Genomic DNA, 21,096 nt, shown 5'->3' on the forward strand with positions numbered 1-21,096 from the left:
AAAGTATGAGTTCTTCCAGCTGTATGTCAGCCTCACAAGGTTTTAGACGCTATTGAGTAAAAACGAATGAAGGTGTAAGCTGACTTTTCCTCCTCCACATCACTGTTTTTTTCACTTCTGGGAGACTCATGCTGGAGATCATATAGCTGGTGCTTTTTGACCGGCTGGGCTCGCTACAGACACGGCTTCACCCCTAGAGGGAGTGCCGAGTTACTAAAAGTGGGAATGAAGAGAGTGGTGTGAGCCACGGCGCGCCTGGGCTGAGGAGAGCTGCGTCAAGCGTCAATCCAGCATCAGTTAAACAGCATTACAACCGGCCTCAGTGGAAAGTTCATTTCAGAATAAAAGCTGAAAAAATAAAGGTGATCGATGCAATCGTCTCATAACACGATTTCACACAGAAAGTCTTGCTGTAACACGGAAATATGAAATGTTTTAAATGATATAGGCCTAGTTGTGGAGAGTAAACCTGCACAAGTAGTAAAATAAGAATCCGCTTTATTGGCTAAATATGTGCACACATATAAGAACATTGACTCTCAATACAGGAAGATAGATTGAAATAGACTGTTCTCTTTCCAGGTGGAGAGGAGGGTGTGTGGCTCAGGCTCTAGTTGTTTGGCGACACCTGGTAGCTGCTTGACATCCTCCTGCCATCTTTTTGTCATATGGATTGTCTACAGTATATTGTAATTGTATTATCTTGGTCTATTCTGAACACACATCTGTCTGTCCTGGGTGAGGGATCCCTCCTCATTTGCTCTTCCTCAGGTTTCTTCCATATTTTCCCTTTTAAAAGAGTTTTTCCTGATCAAGCGAGCATTGAAAAGGACAGTGTGGCGTATACTGTACAATTGTGATATTGGGCGATATTAAATAAAATTGACTTGACCAGAGCTAAAACAAAAGCTAAGATAGAAATGTAGAACTAGAAATAGATCAACGTGAATATAAATATCAACAATGAACAACATACAATGTTGTATCTATTATTGAGAGATAAAGACAAAAACATCATACTAACCATAAACCAGTGTCGCATATGTTAAACAAATAAACCTTTCTGAGACCAGAATTGTTAAGATGTATTTCCAATAGACTGGTATTTGGATGAATACCTGTCGATGGATACCTTAAGTGTTCAAATGAGATAAATGCACTATGAAATGATCAGACAATATGTATTATACAAACATACAATATTTGCTAAGCTAAACCGCTGCTTGCTGTATCCCTTTATATTTAATGGACAGACATGAAAGTATTGATCTTTTCATTTCTGTAAGTACCACTGCTGGTTTTACGGGTTTTAACTTGAAAAACAAGAACCGGAAGCTTGATGTCTGTATTGTCCCCGCTTTGACAGTGGTGCTTGGAGCCGAGAGGGTCAGGGGGAGGAGAGGAAAGGGAGTGGAGCGCGAGAAGACGACAGGAGGGAGATCCAGCTCAGGGTGACCAATTTAACCGGACCATCCTTTGGACAGGCAGGCTACAAATGGTCCTCCACTCCGACCGACCACCACGCCGAACCGGAGGATTGTCTGCTGCGGTCGGGGAATAGAAAACAGAAGATGATCACGGTGAGTCCGTCTTTCTGACAGTAACTGCTGCTGCTGCACACTGCAGGCCGACATATATATATATAATATATGTTCTCCTGTCACACAAACGTCTCAAACGCTGTTGCACTGAACCGCAGACGCATCGGACGCCTCTCTGTCAGTGCACCGCGTCTGCAGGAGCGAATGACATAGCTGGCAACAGTTGCTGTAAGGCCTCACGCACGGGTAGTGGTGGTGGTGGTGGTGGTGTTGGAGGAGGATACACGGCCAGTTAATGTTCCCCACTGGCGGCCAATAGCAACATATCTGTGTGATGAGCTGCATCATTGTTTCTTATTACAGCTGACAGTCCTGACGGAGTGTTAATAAGCTACATTCAGAAGCTGGAGCCTCCTGCAGGTCGCATCTGATGCTCATAATGATTCACATCAGATCATTTTTCATAACATAACTTTCAACTTAAACACCTCCATGTATCCCCTACTCACACCAACACATGGGGTTTGTAAATATTAGGTTTTTAGAGTATTATTCACAGCTATAGTCCCCCCCCCTCCATCAACTGACTGATGCTGAGGAATGTGCAGCAGCAATAACGTGTTTATATCCGTTTATTTACCCAGCACTCGCGTTTGTCAATACACTTACGCTGAGAGCTGCTGCTTTGCTGCAGACTGAAGGACATTTGCACAAATGCAAATCGCTGACGGAGGCGTGTGTGTGTGTGTCCGAACATGGTCCACCGGACACAGCGGAATGTTTTTTATGGTCCCCGTTATGGTTGTCACATAGGCCATGGTGTTATGTAACATGAAGCCTACGCTGTTTGAATGCGGGCCCTCACACACGGCCTGCCTGTGCATGGCATTTAGACGCCGGATCGGAAACATATCATCCGCATGGAAATAGAAAAAGGTTGCATAGCTTTGATTTCCACTCATTAGTTGATCTATTTTTGCATCTAGATGACAACTGAGACACACACACACACAGGGAGAGAGAGAGAGAGAGAGAGAGAGAGATGCATGCAGCGTCGGACTTGTCTAACTGGAACAAGCACACAAGGATTGACTTTATGCTCGCTGTTTGTGACTGTAACGCCAGTGTCCGGTTGAAAATGTCCCCTAGGAATAGTCAGCCTTCCCTTCTCCGCTTCCCCTCCCTCCTATCTCCTCTCTCCTAACGCTCGTGGGGGGAAACCGGAGAGTACAGCCAAGCACCATGCAAACACACACACACACACGCACGCACACACACACACACACACACACACACACACACACACACACACACACACACACACACACACAACACGCGACTGGCAACACCGCGACGTTTGCAAATGGGTACAAGCTGGTCGACCTTGTGCGGGGGGGGGGGGGGGGTGTTGGTCGTGGTGGGAGGAGAGAAGAGGGGAGGTGTGTGAGAGAGAGAGAGAGAGAGAGAGAGAGAGAGAGTGGGGGGGGGGGGCGGTTCTCCTTGAAGCTTGTCGATCCGCTGCCAGGGAGGAGGGATACGGCTTGGACGGATACGTGCCAGAGAAGGCGCATGCAGGCAAGATATAGCGAGGAAATGCTATTTTTGCTTCAACAACACAGCGTGCCTCTCCGGTGGAAAATGCCGATCGATGAGGCGGCGGTAGCGGCAGCAGAAGCGGCGGCTGCGTTTGCGTGTCTCTCTGCACTGTGTGGAGCTCTGAGTGTCTGGAGGCCTGGTTAGATCAGCTGGTAGCAGTTGCTGAGGCATATGTGGACGTTTAATTCAATCAGGAGGAAGACGAGCACACTACTATACTATTATTACATTAACTACTATTATAAAGACACTGTCTGGTTATTATAGTAATTTTAGAGATATACATACTATATAATGGGACCAGGTCAGGATAAACCTATCATTTTAATATCTAAGAAATGCACAATTGAATATTTTTGATATTTTCTGTCGGGACTACAACCAAAACCACAATGTAGCTTCATAAATGGAATGCACCATTTGGACTTTTTCTCTCCCGATACAATACCTCAACTCAAGTTTATCCAATACCAGAACTCTCTTTTCCCCAAATATGCTCTGTGTATACCTCGCTGTGTGAAAACTCATTAGGATTCTCTTTGTTAGGTAACGTGAAGGCATGCATTGCTGTGGCACTAAAAATGCAGTCACCGGCCCATCATGACTGAATAAATGTAACTGATGATAGAAATGCTAAAGACCTTTATTTAATGTAGATGTGTCTCCTCCGGTCGATACCCAGTCCTCTTAAAAAGGGCCTTAGTGGTTTAGTGCATCCGATACACAAATGTATATGACGAATGTCATACACTCAAAGACACTACTTACTTTATACAGTGGAAGAGATTAACTAATATTCATAAGATATATCAGATATACACGTTCATACATTGGTACAAAAGCAAGGCAAACATTGTGTATTTAAACCGTCTACAGTATCCGTCATGTCGAACAAACATTTTTTTAGGTAAAGCTTAATAAAGACAACAACAGTAGAATATAAAACTCGATTAATTCACATGCAGGCGACACTTTCTCTGGTGCTTAAAGGACATCTTACAGATTTCAACCAGCAACAACACACTGATACAATGACATGTATCTCTATGCTATATGCGTTATACAATGCTTAAAGGGAAGTAGCTTGAGTTTCTAGTAATTTCTAAACAACTTTGGGTTTAACGCTGCAGGGCCCACAGATCCTGTCATGCTGTGTTTCCCATTGCTGTCTTGATATTTGTCTTGACAGTATCCTGTTGTCCAGTGGCATTTATCTGTATTTATTACTCGTCTTTTATCCTCGGTTGGGATAATAAACAGAGCTTGAAGGATTCGCTCTTTATCTTCAGCCCAACTGACTCCAAAACGCTGTCGCGTGTTTATACCAGAGGGTGTGTTTTAGTACGGGTGTCAAATCGAGCAAGTTCTGGTTCACCTTAAAAAACCCAGGCCATTAAGCTATTTTGGATCCTGTCCTCCCCCTCTCCCCCCTCCTCCCCCACAGTTTTGGAAGTAGCTTGATCTATGAATCTCTCCGTTTTTATGAGACACAATCTCAAGTGTGTCCGGTTGTCCAGGAAATGGGATTCATTGTGCATTTAGCCGACAGTTATGTTTTTTATTTCCTTTCAGATTTGGGATAAAGAAGATCTTTGCTAACAAGCTATTGAGAGAGCTAAACGGTGTCAGGCCTGTTCATTATTTTGGGTATTAGCATCTAACGACAGACTGGACATTACTATCATGGTCTGATGTTTCTCACCTGATGTGCTCACTGCCTAAATCTGAGCCACGACACCATCACAAATATCTATTTGTGCATCGCTTTTTATACAATCTACTGTATGTGTTTGGTTTTTCCTCTAGGCCCAGCAGAAGCCATGGAGATAGGCCTGGAAGCAGAGACTGGTCCTCTCATTAACCTTGGTCTCTGAGTGCTGTTCCTGGCACAAAAATCTGGGGCTTCGTGAAGCGACTGGTGCGCTTTTTGACCCCCATCCAGTCAGTCCCACCCCGTGGCCCTGCAGTGTGGCCTCTACAAACCCCTCCTCACTACTTCAACAATTTGTCCGCGGGGATAAATGAGTGAACCGGCTGCAAGGGAAAGGGCTGGGACATGTACCAGAACCCCAACAGGTAAATTAACTTCTACAGGTGGCTAGAGGAGGTAATGTTCCTGCCACATGGTATCAGTGCTGTAGCTGTTATCTGTCTTTGACCTGTTCCTGTACTGAACGTTCCTCTCTCTGCTCACCTAGAATGTCCTGGTTCAGTGGTTTCCTAGTCGCCAGGGTGGACGACCGCAAGACTGCGTGGGGGGAGCGCAATGGCAAGAAGTCCAAACGGAAGGGAGGCTCATCTCTCTGCAACCCGCGTTACATGAGCTGTCTGCGGGACCCAGATGCTATGGAGCCCCCTTCTGGAGCCCCCCTCCATCAGCACCACCGCGGAGGGGGGGCTGGGGCCATAGGAGGCGGGGGCAACTTCGGCGTCCGTTGCGGATGGCAGGAGGACCACTACGGCAAAAGGGGAGGGGCTCCCGGGGAAGGGGTGGGGCTGAAATCGGTCAACCTGGGCTTTGAGGATGGCGAGTTGAAAGGGAGGAAAGGGGGGTGTAACGGAGGAAGCGGGGACATGGGCGATGACGGTCCCAACGGCGCAGCGGGGGTGGTGACGGCTGCGGACTGCTGGCTCAGGGTGGTGCAGGTGTTCCAGTCTAAAAAATTCCAGTCCCGCAAACTGGAGCGCCTATACCAGCGTTACTTCTTCAGACTGAACCAGAGCTCCTTGACCATGCTCATGGGGGTACTTGTGATCGTGTGCGGCATCATGCTGACCTTCCACTGTGTCCACGCCGCCCCTCACGTGGCCTACTCGTCAGCCCTGTCGGTGGCGATGGCGCTCTTCATGGCACTTATGGTGGTGTGCAACCGCAACGGCTTCCACCAGGACTACATGTGGATGGTCAGTTACCTGGTGATCGGAGTCTTGCTGTCCGTGCAGGTGTTCGGGGTGATCATGGTTGCACCCAGGAGCGCCTCGGAGGGCATCTGGTGGTCCGTGTTCTTCATCTACATCATCTACACTCTGCTGCCTGTGAGGATGAGAGCGGCTGTGCTGAGTGGAGCCTTGCTGTCCATCATACACGTGGTCACAACATGGCAGCTCAATCAGGAAGACCAGTTCCTCTGGAAACAGGTAAGAGAGGCTTGACGTATGACTGTTTGACTGTTAACTGGTTGACCTGAACTGACACTGATGGTGATGTGAGGAAACTACTGTCACTATTTCCCTTTTATGTTGTCTTGCAGATAATATATATCAGCATTTTATCCTACAATTTTTCATGATCGACGTTCAGTATACTCTGCTCACGTTATACGTTTCACCTCCTCTAACTCAAAGACCCTTTGGTTGATCCATCTGCACAAATGCATGTTGTGTAGCTAAGCGTTGTTCAAAACTTTATTTATAAAGTCCCAGTGAAGCGGAAGTCAGAGCGTCTTTTACTTCTGTACTGTGACGTATTCTTCAGTGAAACTTAATGTTTTAGTGGTGTAGAGTAACAAGAGGGATTTAAATGATATTGCTCGCATTTGATTGGACAGGTGAAGAGTAGGCGGGCTTAGAGTGTAGTGCTCCACTCACACCTCCTTGTCGCTAAAAGTTGCAGATTGCAGATATAAAGATACGTAAACACACTTTATATTTTGTTTCACAGGAAGAAAAGATGATCGGATTTTGATACGATGATACAAAGAAATTATTTTGCATATATTGTTGTGATTTAAAAGGTTAAAGCATTTTTTGTTTCATCTCGACTTTAAGGATCTGGCGTGAAATTGCCTGCGTCAAGCTAATAGCTGTCTCTTTATAGGATGAACTGGCTCTGGGCATTGCGTATGTCTACCTGATGCCATATTGCAAACATGATAGAAAACAAGATCTCTCCATTTAGTCTGTATGATTACACATCCAGCAGACGGGGCAACATTAGCAGTCATCTGGAGTTGTCTTTGTGGCGACCCGCTGTCCATATAGCTTGGTTTTGGTCTCCACCATCTCTTCAGGGAGAAAAACATTGGCTGAGCTGTTAGCTCGCAGCTAACTGTGCTAACAGTGCGAACAACGGCAACAGTGCCGACAGAGCTAACAGTGTTAACCTGAGGGTGGGTGCCGTTATCAGCTGTGAAACACCCGGATACACAATACAGTGTAATCTCTTATTGTTGCAATGGGGTTTAAAAAAAGGCTAGAGCTGAAATGATTAGTCAGTGAGTTTATTTAGTTCATTTTGATATTCATTTAAATCATCTTTGAAGCAAAAATACCAAACATTGCTCACTGTAAGCATCTCAGTTGTGAGGATTTGCTGCTGGATCAAACAAAACAAGACGTTTGAAGTAAAACCCTACGTTGGGCTTCATTAAATTGTGATGGGCAGTTTTTATTCTATAGATCCTATTTAATTAAATGTGAAAATAATCATTAAACAATAATAAAAATTGTTGTTAGGTGCATGCCTAAAAATAATTAATCCAAACTTGCAGCTATTTTAATGTACATGTAACACCATTGTGTAATTTAATTACAAAATAACTGTAGTTGAAAATGTTGGTGATTACAAAGAGGTTACATCAGAATATATATTGCTTTTGGTAAAAAGTTTTTATGTAGATTATAACATTCATTCTGTTGCTTTGCAACCTTCTGATTTTGGAAAAACATTTGATGATACTGTACAGTGTGAAAATGATCTTTCAACATCGAAACGCTTGACATCAAACCTGAGGAAACTTCTAGCTTAATACCTAATTTTAACAGGGTATCTAGTAATCTGTAACCTATTACATTTTAACAAGTAACTTTCCCAACACTGTTGATAAGTAATTAAATACACAAGCAAACAGAAAATTGTGATAAGCTCTCACTGTAGTCTGATTGAACCGGACACATTGTTATGTTGCTTCATGTCTGGGGGCATTTAAAATGTCTCCTCCGTCACAATGTTTACGATATGGCGGTTTCATTCGAACTGAACTGGCCACACGCAGTGCCACCGTGTTGTATTTACATGTGTTCTGCAGCTCGTGGGTCTCTCTGTACAGTGTGTTGTTTGTGCGTCATGTCAAGGACCTGGTGGCTCGCTGAAGGTCAGCGGGCTGAATGGACCGCCCCGACCGGACAGCTCTGTGTGAGTGTGTGTGTGTGTGTGTGTGAGTGAGTGTGCTGTTGTGTGACAGTGTGAGAATACCATGATATAAAGCGATATCACTCAGGTCTCTGTGCTCTCACACAAGGGACGCTTTGTACTTTTCTCCAAGGGTGGGGTGAGGCCGACTGGTGGGGGGGGGGGGGGGGGGGGGGCACGCAGCATGGTGGCGGCTCGCTTTCTGTTGGGCTCTAACTGTTTTCTCCTTGGGGAAAAGTTATGGAAAACATAATGGGATAGCCATTACATGAAAACAATAGAGGGATATAGGACCTAATGAACGAAACACTGATTATCAGCATAATGTCTCTGCCATAACAGTAAGGTATGCATTCAGTAACATATCCTCTCATGTGTTAGCGGGACAACAACAACCCAAACAAGTCACTTCAAGACGGATCACTTTGTTAAGATATCGTGATTGTACAGGTCTAGGTTAGGGGTTCGTGGGAACTCAGTAACTGCTGTGTACTCTCACATCATGCACGATAGACCATATATCCATCACGGGCTCCAACGTTGTTTGCCGTCATTAAGTGAATGAATGTCGTGAGATAGCTGCGGCCCTGCAATGCTGTTCATTCCAGAGGTCGCCTGTGTGCTATACGTGACACAGTGAAACTCTATCATCAATCACTGCTTCACGCTTGTGTGCATGTATTTCCTCTTTCTCCGATAACTCATTAACCTCACTGGGTTTCTGTTGGTGGCGATGAGAAGAGATAATGATGAAGTTGTGTATTGAGGAATGATGTAAATGCAGATCCTCTTTTCTGTCTTTTCGTTGCCAACTTCTCTTTGCTGGCAACGCAGATTTTAAACAGGGGATTGAAAGGGAGTCGGTACAGTTGAGTTGGCTTTCTCCACAGTCATAAGTGCAAGTTGATTTCTGAAAGTGCGAGTAGCTGATTGATCTGTCATCCATGAAGTATATTAGATAGGTCTTATTTGTATATCAGACTGTAGTTTCACTGAGTTAAATCAGTGACCAGCTGGGGCTGGTTTTTGAATGCCGTTTCCCAAAAAATACACTATTCTTTGGATTTATTTTAAACCAATAGTTCATGTAAATGCAGATATGAGGGACCAGGATTTGATCACATTACATGAGAGGTTATCTGATCAAAGCACGCTTGTGAACTGACATTTTGTGTATAGTATAGTCCTCCAAATCAGTGACATGGAAGACCGCAATAAAAACAATAAGTCTTGACAGAATGGCTCTACAGGCCATTCATTTATTTATGACCATGAAGTCTTACTCTATAAAACACAAAAGCAGACCCACCAATTCAAGACATCCACAAAGAATATAACCTGAAAACAGAACAGTAGTAAAAACATGTTTGATGTCCGTCTTTCCAAATCTTGATATCTCAGTAACGTCTGGAGGGAACGTCTTCAGATTTTGCACAAACAGATAAAATGATGAAGTGATGACATTTTGGACAGATGTCTACTGAAACATGACTGTTTGGGGGACTCGCACGCAACCGCGAGGCTGCAACTGTAGTTATTCATGTCATCTAAGACCAGAGTAAACTGAGGCTCTCGCGCACATCTCAGTGGTTTCTGTCTGCCTCATAAGTATTTAATGTTCATCTCTTGAAAGTTACGGCCTTTAATCCCTTCAAACCCTTCAAAACACACGCAGTCCATCTGGTTGTTTCCTGAGCTGTGTTGCTCTTGGCGTAGTTGGGCATGTGTGTTTTTACAGCTGCATACAGTAGAATCCAGTGTCTGTTCTTAGCTTCACTCTGAGCGTCTTATTGTACACGCTCACAAAATAAACGACGGTATATAAATAAGAGAGTTTAAACCACCTTGTTTCACGCAGGAGTGAGTTCAAAACAAACGGCAATCTATCAGAGCTTTAACATGGAGACGACCTGTAACACGGGAGTTTCACTCTGCTGTTTATCCATGTTTTCTGTTTTGTGTGCGACATGTCTGTGATAAATTAGCCCTAGCAGCACAGACACATGTGCATGTCCCACCCATCAACACACACACACACACACACACACACACACACACACACACACACACACACACACACACACACACACACACACACACACATCCCCTCCTTTGTAATGGTTGTCACCTTCCCCTCAAGTCTCTATTGATGTTTGTCAGAATTGCAGCAGTTTGTTATTCTTTGAGAAGTAACATCACAAAGCTATTGTCCTGCCTGAATGTGTGGGTGTCTGTTTGCATGTGAAGACTGACATGTGCGGTACGGTGGGTGCTTGTGTCCAGGATTAGAGACGTTTCGATACACGCCACTCCGCTGCTTTTCATGCACACCGATCACCGCCGATATGTCCGTCAATGAAGCTCCTCCCGATTGTACATTCTTCACCCCGGCGTTATTTGCTTTATTGTCCCTGACGACAAGCATTGTTGTGTCGATGCAGTTGACATACGTTGCTGTGGGAGGTCAAATACTGGTTCCTAAAAATACCCAGCCCCTGGCGATTCTGCTAACTGTTGCGTCACATGGGACAGTCTTATCAGAGCCTGCGTCAGAGCAACAGGCAGGTCACTCTCACCCCCTTTTCTCTGCATACACATGGGTCTGCGGTTTTCACATACCCTGAAGGCTAATGCTGTATATTCACAGACACGACAATGATTTATTTATCTTTTTCTGCTGCACGCTAATGAAGCGTAAGCTAATGCATTTTGGGATGGATCGTTGATCTTTAACCACAGCAGAGATGGTGGGTAAAGCCCCTAAAAACTCGTAAGAGAACACGGAGGGCAAATCAGGCTCTACATGAACTCTGGCTCAGGGGACACTCGATATGTTTCACGAGTGTTTAAAGTTTGTTTGTTTTTCATTCAACAATGTGCTGCTTATGTAGTAATGCGCTCAGTCCACCGTGGTCCCACGTCAAACTTTCCAAATGGCTGTTTACTCAATTCTAAAAATGTCCAGGATGTTACACAGAGAGAAAGAGCAAATCTCACATTGATGAAACTGTATCAGCTGTTCACAGTTTCACAGCAGCTCCCGGTGCTGGAATAACCTTGTGTGCATCATACATCAAGATGGTAGTACTTAGATCCCAGCGGAAGAAGTGTCGGCGTGTGATGATCATCCGTGCAAAGCTGCAGCTATAGAATAAGACACCCAGTAAAAGTGAAGGAGGAGGCAGCAGCGAGGCGGTGTGATCGGAGGAGAATCCGATATTCTCCCCACGCAGTCCTTTTCCTCGGCCTCCTTGATAAATAATTTGTGTTTAACGCGGCAGCAGCATTTTAACGAGGATACCTGTCACATGTACGCTCTGCTCACGACCAGGATGGGTGCTGACTGATGGGATCTCTCTCTCACGCACACACACACACACGCACACACACACACAGCGTTATTCAAAGACTCCAGAGAGGTTTTAGTGCATCAACATTTAAACATTGATGCACCTGAATGTGATGTGATCCCTCTTTGTGTAATTGTTTCTCCATATAAATACATTTCACTTGTTTGTAACTGCCTGTATTCACTTACATTGATACAGAATTACACACACACACACACACACACACACACACACACACACACACACAAGACACCCATACCACCGCCACCAATCTGTGGACCAATAAGATCGCTGGAAAATGAATTATCAGTTTAGCATCACTTCTGAGAACGATGGGGGATAAACAGCATTGCTAAGTGTCTCCCTCAGTGCTTGTGTTCAGTTGGTCCAACGGTTGCCATGGAAACAACTACGACTCAAGCAGCCAGTTCAGCCGGCTGGTGTACAGTTTGGTAACCGTTCAAGTGAAAGAAAATCAGGTCAAAGTTGATTGCTGCCGTTCACTCATTCTTTCTGGTAATCTGGCAGTTTTAGGACCTGGATGTTGGAGGGGTCCGGGCTTTCTAGACACAGATAGATCCGTGCTTCGTCGTCGTCCCCCATGCTGTCGAAATGAGACGGTCCATGATTAAACATGGCGATGACAGAGAAGAGGTCATATGAGTGGAGGTGCTGGGGAGGGGAGGAGGGAGGGATGCACAGGATGTTGTTTGCCAGTTGTGTGGTTCAGGGAAGCTTATCTCTGGTCAGCTCGCTGTGACTGTGCATGTCAGTCGCCCCCGGTGCAGGACGAGTGTTTAGGCCTCGAAGACGATAAAGAAAGCTCTATGGCTCGAGTAATTGACCTCGTATGGTTCTGTTACTTATACGCGTTTCTTTTCCTGGCACAGATAATTGATTTTATTGCTAATTACAACTCTTTTTGCATTCCTCTAATGTTGACATTGCTCCTCTAAGAGGCTTTTTGTTTAATCGCAGCAGTCGTCCCTGAACCTGTTGTCTGTCCACAGCACGTAAGGCTCAGTGTGCTTGCAGGGGTCCCGTGCGTTCCAGAAGAACTTGTTGATACCGTGAAAAAAAAAAATGGTTTTCCTTTTTCCTTTTTTATGCAGATTTTGCGGCACTTTTGCAACTACAATGCCAAAATAGTTTTAATAGTCACACTCTCATTACAGAAGTCACACCCGCCTGGTTGCCAGCAAAAATGTTTCTGGTGTGTAGTTTTCAGTGTTAGGACCCCCAGCATGTTTACAGAAACATGACAGAGGGAAAAGGAGTTTAAAGCTGGCTTTTCACTACAAGTAATTGTTCCGGACAAGCATGCACATTATTTATTTAAGGTTTATGGTCTTGTGTTTCAGTGCACAGCCTCTAGAATACTCAAATGTGTCTAAAACTGGAAGTGCAGAAAAGACAACAAATAGAACTATTTATGGAAATCTTTTTGGCATCAGTCATGCTTTCATGTTTATGGAAAAGAAAAGAAAAATGTTCACAAACGCAAGTGGTGACAGCGGAAACAGAGTTACAGTGGCAGTCTGTTTTTTTTAGCTTAAAAAAAAACATGTTTGCTGTAATAAAGTATTTTATGACTGGCTTACTGAATAAATTGGTCTTAGGGGAGCAGAAACAATTGCCGAACATTTGCACCATTTCCTGTTTAATGGAACAGATATAATATCAGCTCCCCACTTCCTGCTCTTTTGTGATTAATCTTATGCATCACGCATTTAAACTCATATTTTGTACTTAAATGGACAAAACATACACTCCTTCCTCCACGGATGGAAAGATTCAATCTGCTGATGTAGTCCACAGTAAACTGCATCTATTAAGATATATATATCTTTTTTTAAAAGCCGCATATAGTGACATTTAAAAATTCCCACAATGGAATGAATTCATACAATTCAACAATCCGTTCTGCTAACAATCACACAATGCAACATCTTAATTAACTGCTCATTATAGAGTAAACTATCATATATGATACTCCCCAGGAAATAATAAATGAGGGGGCGTTTTGGGATACAGATCTAAGCAGTGTAATGAAAAGTTTCCATGTTAACCTTCTTTTTTGTTTGTTTGTTTAATAGAAAGAAACAAGGGTGTGTGGACTGGACTTTGTCCCAATCATTCCACGTGAAAGAGGATCTTTTTGTGATACAAATATCTGTAATATATTCAAAAATTTTCTTCCCCTGGTATATAAACATGTAAAGATCTATGATGGGAATCCACACACTGTTTTCATTTACATTTTAAGAGTAAATAAGATATGAATGAAAAGAGACTCGCTGTTCACTGTGATGGAAACAAAATATAAGTGCAATTGGGAAAAACTAAACAACTAGTAAATTGAACTCTGTTGGAACAAAAGTGATTACATTTTGTACCGTCGCATCACAGTGCTGCAGTTTTGTTTAAATGACACCGCTTCATGTCAGTCACAATGATGACAAATTTTAGAAACCAAGAATACATTTAAACTGTTTGATATTGTCCTCGAAAGTGATTTCCTGAGAAAGGACAACACTCTTCCCTGCTGTTCATCACAAATTACAGAAATGACAAGACTGTACAGGTGATTGTGTTCCTAAAATAGCTTTTCATCTGAAGTGTAAAATACTTTTTTTTTTTCTTCTTTTATGTGAAGTTTATCCGCTGTAAGACACAAATGTTTGATCGTAGCGCGTCTCAGTGAGCTGCAGCCGGTCGACGCTCACCTCCAGACAGAGTACAGACCACCCGGCAGAGTGAGCAGGCGGGGCTCGACTCTTTATCTGTTGATGTGGTTCTGGTCATTTCAGATAAGGGCAGTGCGAGCTGTGTGTAGACATGAGGCTCAGGCTGAGTACACAAACCCAGCAGCTGCCCGGCACCGCACACACACACACAGACTCTTTCACAAAGGCTAAAAGTGACAGTGAGCGCGAGTCAAAATAAATGAAATGAAAGAATATGGAAATAAATAACCGACACTCTCAAGGAAAGATAAGGGCCAACCTACGGGGGAGACTCTTATGTTTTGTCACGAGTAAAGCACCGTCATTGTGTTTCGGGGTGCTGGAGTGTGTTTTACACGGCCTGATATAACACAGATGTTCTAAGGAGTTCCAGATGCTCCTCAAAGGCCAATGAGCTCTGACTTGCACTCTCGTTGGCCCCGCTTCAACAACAATATCCCATCAGTCACTGCTCCCTCTGGGAAAAGGTCTTTTAACTTCAGCGTCTTGTTCTCCACACAGTTTTTATTTTCATGTTCTCTGTCTCTTTAAGGGACTCCAGTAGTCCAAAATGGCTCCAAACGATTTAAAGCAAGCTGTGCTTAAAAGGATTCGTTAATTAATTGACCCTTCGCTAAGCCCCGCCCAACTAATGCAGATTGGCCAATCATAGCGTAGCATCTGAGCAGGGTCCAACAACTATTGGGCTGTGCTCTGTAGACTCTCATGCAATTGTTTCAGATTTTCTTCATTTTCTGGCTGGTTTTGTGGATTTCGAGCTCGTATCCCTAACATACAGGGATCGAGCGAACGCTAGCAAATAAGACATGGAACATGTTCCTGATCTAGAATGTTGCTCTCTACGTAATAGAGAGTGATAACTGTCAGTTATTGTCGGAGTCAATTTATTCCACAACAGGTGGGAGTGGGAGGTGGAGCAGGTGCGCTTAACTTTCCAAAAATAGAGCCAGGCCGAGCGTTTAAATGAAAAACTGAAGCAATCTGATGTTCGCTCGTTCGCAACGAGTCCAGTTAGTAAGACTTTGTAATATTAATACTCGTTACACGTTCCTAAAACATTCAGTTCTACAAAAAGCCTGTGGAGCTAAGATTAGCAGAGTTCGTTAGCACACCATTAGAGTCAGCACTTCAATGCTACGCTAGCTCCTGAAGGTGTACTGAAAGTATACACATTGCATTTTAATGATTGATAAATCACGATTTATCGATTTAATGTTTTTATTTTTCTGCATTGTTTTCTTTTATAGTGTCATGTCACCATTCTGTATGTTAAAAGAAATAAACCTGCTATCTGAAACGTTAGCATGTCTGACTACCTACAGTAGTAATCAAGTGCTATTTTCAAGAGTTTAGCATATCATTAAGGAACTACATTGGTTTGTTACATCCCTGTTTACAGCGAGCACATCCCCTGTGTGCAAGCTGGTCCTGGATGATAACAAAGCTTTGTTTGAAGTCAGCGACTCTGTTCCTCTCCTTGTTGGATTTGAGGAAGTTTAGACTCCCTCAACCCCAGCCAATGTCACCTGAGGTTGTATTACATTTGACAAACACATTGGTTAGTTAGCTAACTCTTGGAGCTAACTAGCTGTAGCTGATCAAATCTAGCAGGAGACAATTACAGTTTCAACCAGCAAATTATCCCTGATTATTTATTAAAAGTTTTGATGGTGAAGCTGCCACGTTGTCATTGTAATCTGAATAATGTGCCGGACAAGAGCAAAAGGTTTGGCATCCGTTATGTGAATTGATTGTTTGGGATTTAAGCTCTGTTAACTCGGGAAATTGTATTTTATTATGTGATGTGTCGTTGAGCATAACACAGATCCTCAAGTGGGCTGTCCCCCCCATTCCACCTCCGTACCTTTCATACAGAACAACCGTGCCGAATAACGGCGCTACGTTCCCCCCTTGAACAGGCTGTGTAAAAGGGCCTAACGTCATCTACTCACCCACTACCCCCCCCCATACCTCCTCAGCTGGTCCCCATGCTGCACCCTCCCTGAACCGGGGTCGAGGACGGCAGGTCTTTGGTGGGAGGCTGTTGAATGTGGGTGATAGTTGCTAAGTGAAAGCAGCGCTGCCATCTCCGATAATTCACAGTCTCCGTGGGTGTGAGTCTCGGGCCAACACTAAGCAGAACCTTTTCACAAGACTGAGAAAGAAGCGCAGAGAGAGGGAGAGAGACTATTCAACAACATTGAGATTTATCTAAAATCATCATCACATCTCCATCTGCCATGAATACGAGGTCTAAAATGACTGGCTTCAAAATGAGCTCTTTAACAGGAATATTAAGGCAGGAGGTGAACATTATACCTGCATACAAATCATAGCAAAGCTTTTATTTTTTGCATATCAACAACTTCTAAACTGAACTTTTCATTCTGCCAACTGACTTTCTAAAGGGTCTGAGTAAATGAAGGGGTGCCGTAGAGATACCAGGTGTCAGGGGAAAATGTTAAGATCTTCCTTGACCTGCTAATTTTGTGCATTTACGTGTATGTACGCACAGACACAAGCACACCTTCCTGTGATCGGTGCTGGGTGTTGGCTGAGTATTGTTAAATGGGATGGAGAGCAGGATGAGGGGATTAACGAAGAGGTCAGGTCACCTACTGCTGTGTGAACATGCTGGGGAAAAAAGAAAAGAGATACTCGGCTGACATTCTGCGAGGACTGTGCACAGTTTGATTAGGATTGTTTGGTTTATATTGGAATTGGCTTGTGAGTGCAGACTATTAGTCACATCCTACTGTCTGTTTTGGAGAGGCTTGTTTAATTAATTCATTGCAAAGACGCACTATATTTGTTTTTCCTGTTGATCCGTTTTTCTTAATGTTGGCCTTTTTAAGCTGCAATAACAGATTTTTTCAGATTTTTGGAGTTTTGTTTGTGGCCATTTGGTGAATGTAAGTCTAATATTCACTCTCTTTTAACTCAGTCGCTCAAAACAGCTGCCTGCCGCGGCTAAAAAACAATGAGAGTGAGCTACAACAGTTAAGTTATGGGCCAGAAAACCAAAACAATGAGCTAAAAGATACTTAAACCTTTGCTGAGCTGAGAGAAGCTGCAGAGTTTTGTGATAGTTATCTGTGCGTTCATCGCTACAGGTAGCCTTGTGATCCATTGATTATAGAAAACTATTGATCATAGCTGCTTTATATAATCTTATTCAGTCTGCAGTCTCTCACGTTGCTCTCTCCTCCTTAAAGAACACTCTTTCCCAGCCTTAAAAGTCAATGTTTATAGACTCACTGTCAGGACCAGAGACTTCCTGCTAAAGTAAATGGCTGCTGTGCTAAATCCATCATAAAGGTGGAGAAAAATTATAAATAAGGTTTCTGAATGTTCCATTAGCGCACCTCTCACTGTCGCCTGCTCGTCCAACTCTGAGACGGGATCTTTAGAGGGGTGTCGGTAGGTGACGGGTGGTGATGGGTGTTGTGTTTGGATGTGGAGGGAAGGTGTAGTGTTGCTGCAGAGGCATTGCCAACGATGGACAGGCAGATATCACTGTTGCGTTTACCACGTCTTTGTTTAGACATCTGTATTTTCTTCTCACACCACCAGTAGCAGTATGTTTTTGGAATTGTTAATCGGTCAGTCGGTCCACCACTTTGTTTCAGACTGAAACATCTCACCTGTTGGGTGGATTGCCCTAAACTTTTAAGAATGCATGATTTTTACAGTTTCCTAAAAAATAATGTTCATGTCTTTGGTATCTTTGTAAACTTTGGGAAACCCCATGAGAATTTAATTTGAAATGTCTTTCACAAGTGGCAAGTATCAGTGTCAGCTTTCCTAACTACTTTATTTTACTAAGTAATATGTACTTTATAGTTTTATTTTTACTTAATTGTGGAGTTATATCAGACATGCAGCAGACTTTCTTGTTATGCACAGAGGTGGTCATTTATTCAGCAATGCATCCATGGACCCATGTTGATCATTTATTGATTCAGCCTGCATATCCTCCCTAAGCTGTTGGGGGCTTTTTTTCGTGTGGAGAAAATACATTTTAATCTATGTTGTGTGTATTGCTGTTTTGCCTGTCCTGTCTAGATCAGAGCAGCTCTTACATAATGCCATTTTGATATCCCGGGATTAGGCTGAGGTCCTCTCCACAGACTGGCTGGCCACTTCCATCATGTCACCCAGAGGGGAAATGACGACTGCTTCTACGCGCAAAAAACAAACTATGCGATGTTCCAGTGACGTGGTGTTCAATTCCTGGTTTATTTTTGTCTCCATAAACCGAACGTAACCCTTTTAGTAGGCCATAATCATATTGGTAACTCAGTCATGAACTCCACCTGACAGGGAGTGAGAAATGCACACCATAATGCACAGTGGCTTGATTATAATCGTGCTGGACCAAACCAGCAGAGAAAAGGCCGCGCTAAGGATGAGGTGATAAGTCATGAGTTTAGATAAATGAGTGTGTTGTTGAGCACAGAGGAGCAGGTGCAGCGGCCCTGCACTGGGAGCGTGGCGGCGTGCTCAGGTAGCAGATGAAAATTGCTAAAGCAGAGCTCCTAAAGCAGAGCTCCTAAAGAGGTGGAGTGCTGTTGCGTAAACACAGGACCTTACTGTGTACTCTGCAAAACCACTAGCCCTTGCCCTCTTGAGAAAAGCAAGCAATTAGTTTGCGCCTGTGAGCTCAGACACACGGCGTGTGACACTGTACCCACGTTAAGTGAGTATCGACTGATAAATACTTACAGTAGCTGCAGCGATAACGCACGTTAAAGTCTTTGACTGCACACACATGCGGACTGACGGGAGGCATTCACCTGCAGACACACATCCTGCTGTAGGTTTGACTTTTGTCTCATGGCTGTTTTTGCTTTATCAGTGAGAGCAATGTAAACAGAGCTGAGCGCTTTGAGCCATCTGCCTAATGTCACTGTGGCCCATATCTGTCCCTCTGTCGCTCTCTCTCTCTCTCTCTCTCTCTCTCTGTCTCTCTCTCTGTCTCTGTCTCTCTCTCTGTCCCTCTCTCTCTCTCTCTCTCTCTGTCTCTCGCTCTCTCTGTCTCTCTGTCTCTCTCTCTCTGTCTCTCTCTCTGTCTCTCTGTCTCTCTCTCTGTCTCTCTCTCTCTGTCCCTCTCTCTCTCTCTCTCTCTCTCTCTCTCTCTCTCTCTCTCTCTCTGTCTCTCTCTGTCTCTCTCTCTGTCTCTCTCTGCAGATCTCACTCACTCATACTCTTTTTTTACTCTTGTCATGCTCACATTGTCTTTTTCCTTCCTCATCCTGCTCCTTTCCACTTATTTCCTTCCTCAACATCTGTCAGTCTTTCTTTTTATCTATGTTGTCCATTATGCTGTTTGTCTACGTTTCACCCCCACGCCTTGTTTGTTTTCTTTGTGAACTCATCTTTCCATTACCCATCTGTTTATATCCTTGATGCACCTTTATCATCTTTTGCTATTGTCATTCATTTTGTAGCCACCGTATATATTTCCATTGGGTGATTGCTTGATCCTGATTGGCTGCAGGGTATCCATTAATTCCTTATAATGAACACCTACTAAGTAGTTCTGGTTAAACTGTCTGTTAAATGTTCTAAAACAATCCGCTAAATACAAATAAATACATTTCAATATCTTAATTACAGCATTGAGTGTACTCCTTCATTGCCTCATCCTCTGAACTCCACAGGGTGGCGACTGAAACACTCAATCTGCAAGAAGTAAATTACACCACCCATAAGCAATCGTCTATCTCACATCCCATGTGTTTGTCAACTCCCTACTTCAGGCTGCGGCCGACCGTACACATGGCCTCTCATTAGTTTGTGACAATATTAATATTGAATTGGGGACAATGACATGGCTGGATAGCGAGCTCTGCTAGCTGAGCGGACTAGAACTATCTCTCATTGTTGATAATGCCCAAGGAGGTTTTCCATTACCAGGAATTAATGGACAACGTGGAGGCCAGAACCATTCGACACATTGTCCATTAATTAAGTCAACATGAGCTACTGGAGATAACTTAACCTAACTCATCTTTGGGGAATGCAAAAAGAAGGTAGTTTCCGACAAACCTTCAAGACTTGTTCTGATACTTTTCTTTATTTCAGAGGTGTTACTATGTTTTCTTTGTTATTTGTATTCATAATAAATTCAGCAACAGTTCTCTCCATATACACCTTTATGATTCACTGTATATTTATTTTTAGCAAAGCCCCTAAATTGATATTTCTGCTTTATGAAACATTTTCATTAATGTATTAATTGGGGAGTATTACTGTTGGCTTTTATTGGCTGCAATAAATGTATTGAAATACATTTGAATGAAAATGGTTTTGCAAAAATACGATGATTATTATGATCTGTATTAGTATTGGTCATGAATACTTGAGAAAGAAACAACATAGAAAGATTCAAAAGGAGATTTTCTTTGTAAACTAACCTCATTGAGTAACTGCAGGCTAAAATAGTAAACCCTTTTTGAATCAAGGCTTCAAACCGTTTCTTTTTTTCTTATTGGTGTTGGATATCGTGTCTATTATCTCCGGGCTTCATTCTGGTGCACATCTCAATGTAATCATTGAGTATTGTGAGTTCAATAGAATAATTACAAAGATGTGTGTACAGCAAAGAAAAATTAAACTGATTTATGTGATGAAAACATCTCTTGAATACATTGTCGGCTAATCTTGTTGACGTGGTTTAAAGGCCTTCAGAGTCACAACACCGACAACAATATTGTGTTTATTACGTG

At 43.3% G+C, this 21,096-nt stretch overlaps 1 protein-coding gene across 1 annotated transcript in view; it reads left to right on the plus strand.

Annotated features, from left to right (window-relative positions):
* Positions 1–1,464: 1,464 nt before the first annotated feature.
* Positions 1,465–21,096, plus strand: part of LOC306701268 (adenylate cyclase type 6-like) — a 32,337-nt gene continuing 12,705 nt past the window's right edge. The window contains exons 1-3 of the mRNA XM_079166525.1: positions 1,465–1,580; positions 4,944–5,213; positions 5,336–6,275. Coding sequence (XP_079022651.1) covers positions 5,194–5,213; positions 5,336–6,275 — 960 coding nt within the window. The 5' untranslated portion in view covers positions 1,465–1,580; positions 4,944–5,193. The remainder of the gene's footprint in view (positions 1,581–4,943; positions 5,214–5,335; positions 6,276–21,096) is intronic.

Source organism: Pholis gunnellus (assembly GCF_910591455.1).
Source record: "Pholis gunnellus genome assembly, chromosome: 2".
Taxonomy (NCBI): Eukaryota; Metazoa; Chordata; class Actinopteri; order Perciformes; family Pholidae; genus Pholis; species Pholis gunnellus.